The 7,668-nt window shown below is 49.3% G+C and overlaps 1 protein-coding gene and 4 non-coding genes across 8 annotated transcripts in view; all 5 read left to right on the top strand.

Moving 5' to 3' along the window:
• The first annotated feature begins 113 nt into the window (after positions 1–113).
• Positions 114–7,668, top strand: part of TEX14 (testis expressed 14, intercellular bridge forming factor) — a 112,921-nt gene continuing 105,366 nt past the window's right edge. For all 4 annotated transcript variants that reach the window (XM_076072534.1, XM_076072533.1, XM_076072532.1 and 1 more), the window contains exons 1-2: positions 114–1,139; positions 2,383–2,568. In XM_076072534.1, the coding sequence (XP_075928649.1) occupies positions 2,424–2,568 (145 nt within the window). In that variant the 5' untranslated portion in view covers positions 114–1,139; positions 2,383–2,423. The remainder of the gene's footprint in view (positions 1,140–2,382; positions 2,569–7,668) is intronic.
• Positions 4,760–4,831, top strand: TRNAH-GUG (transfer RNA histidin (anticodon GUG)). The gene has a single exon. It is a non-coding gene; the product is annotated as a tRNA-His (tRNA).
• On the top strand, positions 5,720–5,933 carry LOC116950330 (small nucleolar RNA U3). The gene has a single exon (XR_004403989.2). It is a non-coding gene; the product is annotated as a small nucleolar RNA U3 (small nucleolar RNA).
• TRNAH-GUG (transfer RNA histidin (anticodon GUG)) lies at positions 6,603–6,674 on the top strand. Its single transcript has one exon. It is a non-coding gene; the product is annotated as a tRNA-His (tRNA).
• LOC142930414 (small nucleolar RNA U3) lies at positions 7,169–7,382 on the top strand. The gene has a single exon (XR_012946364.1). It is a non-coding gene; the product is annotated as a small nucleolar RNA U3 (small nucleolar RNA).

The following is a 7,668-nucleotide window of genomic DNA, read 5'->3' as shown; positions in this document are numbered from 1 at the left end:
TGAGCTGTCACTGTTGCGATTTGCAGGACATTAGTGATATTAAATAATGCGGTGGAAATTTTATGTCAATGAAAAAGATTTTTAAAATTATTCTAGTAATGTTGGAAAATTACACTTTTCCTCATTCAGCAGTTGCTTATTAAACCAACCTTATTTTAAACAAAAGAAAATGTTCTACTGCATTGGCAGTAGTGCACATGCACAAAGAACAAAGAACTCAACACATTAATCAATACCACTGCCCGTTTTCATAATAGTGCTCCAATTCAAGAAGGACCCTTGCCCAAAACATTGGCTAGTATCAATTTTAGAGTGAGTTGGGTGCTCTATAGTGGGATGGTAAGAAAAATCACCTCCATGGTGGGATGACTGGTTGTCACGTGCATAGTGAGGTGTGGTGACAAGATGCGTGTGTGTGTCACGTGCATAGTGGGGTGACAAGGTGTATGTGTGTGCCATATGTTTAGTGGGGTGACATGGTGTGTGTATGTGCCACGTGGTTAGTAGGGTGAATGTGTGTGTGCGCCATGTGCTCAGTGGGGTGGCAACGTGTGCGTGTGTGCCATGTGCTTAGTGGGGGTGACAAGGTGTATGTGTGTGTGCTTAGTGGGGGGTGACATGGCGTGTTGTCGCCTGGGCAGTGGTATTACTCAGGGAAGCATCCTCACTCACCCCTGGGCAGGGGGGGGTGTCCTCTGCCATGGGCCCAGGAGTGGGGGGGAGGCACGTGGTGCTCAATCACTCAAGAGTGGGGCAGTGATTTAAAGCTTTCGTGACTGCAGGGATTCATATTCTTGGTTCTTTCGGTAAAGTCACGTCGAAGGGAAACAATAAAGTAATACAAATATAAAACAATAAAATTCTCACGACGTCTCGACTGCAACACGTGCAATCATCATCAGGTGTGAAAACCACAGCAAGAAAAATTTGAAAAAAGTGGCAGTGATTGAGCACCACGTGCCTCCACGCGGGGCCCTCTGAAACCGGAAGGCCCGCTTGCCCTTATAAGGCTCTTGGGGGGGGGGTTCACCTGCAAAGCCATACGGTGTGGCAAAGCGTGCGACCGTTATTCGACTAGCTTCGGTTAACGCGTTAACTCGGTGTTGTAGCAAACGCTGCGAGCGCATTGAGGTCTACAGGTAAACAATGTACGATGTTAACGCTGTTCTTGTAGGTAACCGGGTCTCGGAAGCTAAGCGGGATGGAACTTGCGTTTGGGTAACAGCCGTGGGGAAAGCTGCTGCTGCTGCGTGGTGGTGGTCTGTGTAGGGCGAGTTCAGCGAAGTCCATCGTTGTACCGTACTTCTGCGCTTCCCGCCTTAAGCAAACCACCAGCACTGGCCATCGTGGTGAAGTATGGTCGAATGTATCCCTACGACCCGCATGGCGTGATGAGGAGGGCCTCTCATTCACAAGTGTATTGACGACGGGCGGCTATGAACGCGCGTTAACATTGTGCTAAACCAGGACCTGCTCATGAGCGTTAACCAACAACGATTTAGCTCATTACTGTCGGTATTGTGGGTTGGATCCAAGTAACTCACCGGCGTTTTAACTACCGGCAATGTGAATTTGCTCTGTTAGATAATGTTAGATAATGATGGTCATTACTGGTGGGGTAAGCTCGTAGCGAGGTGCGGCAGGGCCTTCTCCTGTAGGCCATAGCTGGCGCTGTGCCTAAGGGCCTATAGGGGGGGAAATGAATATCATGAAGATATCTTCTAAAATGTGTGTATGTAGCAAGGGATAGGCACAGTGCGTGTATCATTACTGCTGGGGTGAGCTCAGAGCGAGACCGGCAGGGTCGTATCATCCAAGTTCACACCGGAGGTGAACTTTTCCAGATTGTTTTCATTGACAAAATGTGCAAAAGAACATCTTCAAATGGTGATTTTTTTTCTCCCCCCCACCACCTCGCAATCTCATGCTCAATAGAGATCAGTGACAGACAAGGCGGTGTTATTGTCCCACGGTCGATCGTAGACAGTTGTTTCTTAATCGGCTTTCGCGAGTGAGAGCCGCGTTAGTATAGTAACATGGGAAGCAGCATCAGCAGTACGAACTTGTAGAAAGTTTTCACCGAAGGCCGACTTAGCACCAGATGTGCCTAGGGTCTACAAGAACCTTAATCCGGCCCTGGAGACCGGCAAAGTTCAGGATGAGTTCAAAGTGACACGGAGAAGGTCAAGAGTTAAGACAGGGTGGGGTCGGTGTGATGTTATAGGGCACGTTTGGGGGGGGTGAGTTGTAAGGCCATACTATAGGCATCTTAGGTCTTCACTGGCAGATCGAGTCACCATGGCAGTACTCATCACCCAATGTCACTGCTTGGCGAGGCTAACGCTGCCCCTTTTGGTTGGTTGCAACCCCCGTGGGCGGCAGACGGGGTCGAGCAGCCATCCCTCCCCCCACCCCTAGCCGCAATGTCCCGGAGAGGGGCCCGGGTGCCCTTCCCCTGCCCGGTGGAGCTGGGCCGCGTGGGGCCGCGCGGGGAGGAGGAGGCCCGGGCGCTGCACGACGCCGTGGGGGGCGCCCGCCTCGCCAACCTGCGCAAGCTGCTCAAGACAGGTGATGGGGGTTGATGTTGATGATGGTGGTGGTGATGGTGATGATGGGGCGGGGAAGGCCTTGAACCGGAACCCACCAAGGAAGGGGTCAAGTCGTCCCAGCTTTGGCACAATTAGCCTCGACATTTGGCCCCCCACCCCCACGTCTTTGAGTGTTCAGACTGATTCTATAATAGTGCAGTACAATGGCCTGAACTCGGTACCATTGCATGAACCCATGCAGTACCATGGCCTGGACACCGCACCATCCAAGGCTTGAACCCTGCAGTATGGCTAAGAGTCCTCCTGTGTACAACGGTCTGGATAATACACCACGGCCTGAACCCAGTCAGCGTTGAGCCGGTTGCACAAAAGACCTCAACTGGTCGTGCGTTGTATGCAAAACGAAGTAAAAATTGTGATTTGTTTTTCATGTAAAGTTGTTTTGTGCAACCAGCCACTACTGGAACCTCCAGATTTTCCAGTCAGTATTTGGAAAAAATAACCGTGCATTACGGTACTCATACTCTCTTTGGTCCTTTCTGTAAAGTCACGTAGTTAGAAGTAAAATAAATCACGACGTTTCGATCGCAACACAAGCGGTCGTCATTAGGCGACGGCTTGTGTTTTTTTTTGCCTGATGACGACCGCTTGGTGTTGCGATCGAAACGTCGTTGATTGATTTTATTTCTACTTACGTGACTTTACCGAAAGAACCAAAGAGTATGGATTCCTGTAGTCACGAAAGCTTCAAATCAAGATCGTGCATTACTCATTTGGGATTTATTGAGAGCAATCGTCGATCCCCGCTGAGCAAACTTGGCAAGACCCTCCTGAAAGAGAGCCATAAGGCTCAGTGTGAGGCTTTACAGCAGGGGGAGGGGGGGAACGTCCGGCCCGCGGGCCGTATGAGGCCCACGAAATCATTTGGTGTGGCCCTGCCAAGGCAACCGCAGGCGGGACTCGAAATTCAATAAATCTAGGAGAGCAAACCTGGAAAAGCAGTTGCGAGTAGCAGCATCGTCAATACCAGCTAACATCATCACACGCCTCACCAAAGAGAAGCAGTTCCAGCCATCGCATTAGGGGTGAGTTATTTAAATGCTTGACCAAATATAACAGGCTAATTTTTAAGTTGATAATTTTGTATGGCCCGCGAATGATGTTTTACATATCCAAATGGCCCTTGGCAGAATAAAGGTTCCCCACCCCTGGGTTACAGGGCAAACAAGTAGAATATCCAGTTTGCGTGCACTGGGTTATGAGCTTGTGGAATCTTCTCTGGAGCCTGTACCCTGACCTGGAATCTAGACCGTGACCCCCACCCCCCGTGCAATACGCTGGCCCAGGTGTTTTGTGGGCCCTGTTCTGCGCAGTTGTGGGACTCTGCAACCGGTGATGGACCTTCTTCTGGCGTTAACATCGACGGCAGTGTTTTAACTCTTCGCCAACGAGAGACACTGGGTGTCCGTATAACGGATAAGTTACTCAGCTTGGTATTGATGCTGAATACAAATAATTTGGTCCTTTTTTTAAAATATAATTTTCCAAAACAAAATGGGTTTTCTGGTGTCTAGGTCTAGGATTGACGTTTCGTGTCAATAGCCTTTGAGAGAAAGCTTACGAATTTGACTTCATCACTGGTGGCTTACTTCAAATGAAAACCCATTCAATGCGAACTTTAAACGCATTTATTTAGTAAGTGATTCGCCGCGGAAGTCAAGTCATTCCACCCACAATAGTAAATTAAGTGACTTCTCAAAGGTACTGTATGCGTGAAATAAGGTGTATTCAGTAACAATGACCAACAGCAGGGGATGTTGCTGCTACTCGTGAAAGGAAGATGTCGACGTTTCGGCCGCCTGCCTTTCTCTGTGTGAACAACGTGAGCGTGAGTGATGCCCCGTGCCGGATCGGGCACGCCCCCGTGTGGCCATGTGCGGTCACAGCTCCCCCCTCCACAACTCACCCCTGGAGATCCCTCGTTACCTCTCTGGAAGCTCGCCGTGGCCGTGTCTGCCTGTGCGCGTTGTGTGTGTGTGTGCAGCCGTGAGTGCGTGGTGGTAGCGGGGACTGTTTGCGGTCGGGGTGTGGGTGTCTCGCGTGTCGAGGTGTGAGTCTCGTCGATGGAGTTGTGGGGCCGGGGGTGTGTGTTCTCGGTTACGGTTATAAGGGCCACTTGAACCGTGCCACGCAGCGAGCCCGCGTAGCTCGCCGTGATCGTATAGTGGTTAGTACTCTGCGTTGTGGCCGCAGCAACCTCGGTTCGAATCCGAGTCACGGCATTGTGGCGACAAAGACACGGCAGCGGGCTCCGAATTTTTTTTTTTTACTTCGTGTTGACGTTTGAACCTCGTCATTGGTCGTGGGTAATTTTCTCACTTTTTTTATCGTCGTCCAAATTTTTTGCGAGTTTTGTAACGAGCGGCATGACCCGGCCGAGCGATCCGCGCCTACGGTTGTGGGGGGTGGGCCGCTCGCTCGCGTCTGCTCGCCACGTTGGCTTGGGTGTTGAATGGGGAGGGCTTGGCGGAGTCGGGCGAGAGCTGCGTGTTTGTGTATTGAGACTGCGGTACTCGCGAAGCTGCGTGAGTATCTCTCGCGTGGCCGCGAATCGTCCCCGCCGAGGCCTCTCGGACCAGGGAGCGAGGCGGCCGCGTGGTTGTTAGTCGCCCACAGTGCCTTCTCCTGGCGCTGATCGGTACTGCGGCTGTTAAAACCAGGATGCGCCCACAATGCCCTGCGCGCGATTTATTGCAAGTTCTGTGGCAACAACGGCATTGTTCTAAATTGGCAGTCCCCAGCCAATGTTTTGACCGTCATTATGATAATAAACTAACATTGTAATTGTGTGTATTATGTTAAATAGATTTTATATGTATTTTAATTGCCCTCGTTGTTCAGACCCATAGCGTAGAAAGTTGACAGCAACGAGGGGCGAGTCTTACAAGCTAATATTTATATTTATCTCTACAGGAGATTGATATTAAGTTCTCAGAACTTAGTCAAACTGATTTTTTAAAAGGGTGATATACAGGTTAAGTGGAATTGTTGTGTACAATGTACACTGTGCAATGTTCACGTTATAAATAACTGAACAGACCCACACAGTACCCATAGCGTAGAGGCAGTGTACCTGACTACATATAGCGCTTGGCCGACGTATTCCCACCAAGACTATACTTTCAGGGATCATTTCTATAGTTTCCAACTTACGAAATGGGCTCTAAAGTGTCTGGACCAACCAGCCCCGATGAGGAGTTGGAGCTGTGCCTCCTGAGCGCGAAGCCGGCTTGGAGTGCTGCTCACGCAGCTGCTCCTCGCCATTGATGACCGTTCCTGCCGCTCGCAAGGGTGGCGGGAGGGAGGCACAGCAAGCTGAGGGGTTGGTTTCTTTGCTAATTAAAAATAGATGTTTATACCACACAAATCTAGCGTTGGTGTTGCACGCATTTAGGTGAGTAGGTTGGAGGCGCTAATGATGGGGACAATATTCGATTTCGGTGAATCTGACAACATTGCACCCACTAAGTGGATCGCAGAGCCACGCCAATCAAAACCAAACTCCGCCCACGATTGTAAACAACTACTGTAGAGATCCGCGATCACGTGGATTGCGGATTAACCGGAGCACATATTTGTTTGGTTTAAGCACGTGACTTGTATTAAACGTTTCCATGAATTGCAATATTGTACAGCAGTTTTTATTATTATTTATTTGGCCTGAAGGGAATATCCACGAGTTATTAATTTAAACTCTTTAGTTCTTTCGGTAAAGTCACGTTGGCATAAAATAAAATCAAGAATATTCATGTATCTACAAATCTCAGTTAATCCGTAAATCGGATAAACCGCACGCAGATAATCGACAGTCTTGCTGTAGAGTAATTCCTGCAGTCACGAAAGCTTCAAATCAAGTTTAGTTTCACTGTACTTGAATCAGCAGCAGTATTCCGGTAAAACGTCAGAAGCGCCCATTGAATGAGTCTGGCGTGATGCTTGAGGCCATCAAGAGAGCTCTTTGCCTGGAGGTGGAGCCAGCGGGCCGCGTAGCTCGCCGTGATCGTATAGTGGTTAGTACTCTGCGTTGTGGCCGCAGCAACCTCGGTTCGAATCCGAGTCACGGCATTGTGGCGACAAAGACACGGCAGCGGCCTGCGTTGTTTTATTTTCCTTGTCTGTCTTGGTTAGTTAATTTTATTGTCCTTGTTTATAGTGGTCAGTTCATTTAGCCGCGTCTTTCCAGAAAGGCGTGCGTGTTTTATCTGTAAAAAAAATAAAGTCAGAAAATGTAACCGCTGTGATCCCCTGACCCACACTCTGAAATCCTCGAGCAGCGCCGCCTCGTGGCCCAGGTTGGCAGCAAGCGAGGAGCGACTCCCATCATGCATTTCACCGTTATGACAGTTGTAGTAAACTACTTTTATCGTTTACATCGTTTGTTATTAGTGCAAGTAATTGGTAATATTGTTGATGGAAACATGTTAAATGTAATGTTGACACACCGAACAAGTTTAATATGCTTACGTGATAATCCAGCCTAACTGGTAAACCACGCAGTACCCATAGCGTAGAGGTAGTTTACCTGACTACATATAGCGCTTGGCCGACGTGTTCTCACTAAGACTATACTTTCAGGGATCATTTCTATAGTTTCCAACTTACGAAATGGGCTCTAAAGTGTCTGGACCAACCAGCCCCGATGAGGAGTTGGAGCTGTGCCTCCTGAGCGCGAAGCCGGCTTGGAGTGCTGCTCACGCAGCTGCTCCTCGCCATTGATGACCGTTCCTGCCGCTCGCAAGGGTGGCGGGAGGGAGGCACAGCAAGCTGAGGGGTTGGTTTCTTAGCCTAAATAAAAATAGATGTTTATACCGCACAAATCTGGCGTTGGTGTTGTACGCATTTAGTAGAGACTTTTTTCGGTGGGTAGGGTAATGACGGGGACAATATTTAATTTCGGAGAATCTGTCTGCCAAAAAATACTCATTGCCGAGTGATGCACGTGCTCAGAGTGACAACACGTGTTTGCTCCTTCGGAGAACACTGCGCCCACTAAGTGGATCGCAGAGCCACGCCAATCAACATCAAACTCCGCCCACGATTGTAAACAACTACTGTAGAG

The sequence above is a fragment of the Petromyzon marinus genome, chromosome 38 (genome assembly GCF_048934315.1).
Source record: "Petromyzon marinus isolate PM22_M1 ecotype Great Lakes invasive population chromosome 38, UKy_Petmar_22M1.pri1.0, whole genome shotgun sequence".
In the NCBI taxonomy this organism is placed as follows: domain Eukaryota; kingdom Metazoa; phylum Chordata; class Hyperoartia; order Petromyzontiformes; family Petromyzontidae; genus Petromyzon; species Petromyzon marinus.
Note: the sequence above shows the minus strand (reverse complement) of the source record. Positions and strands in the feature narration are given on the sequence as shown.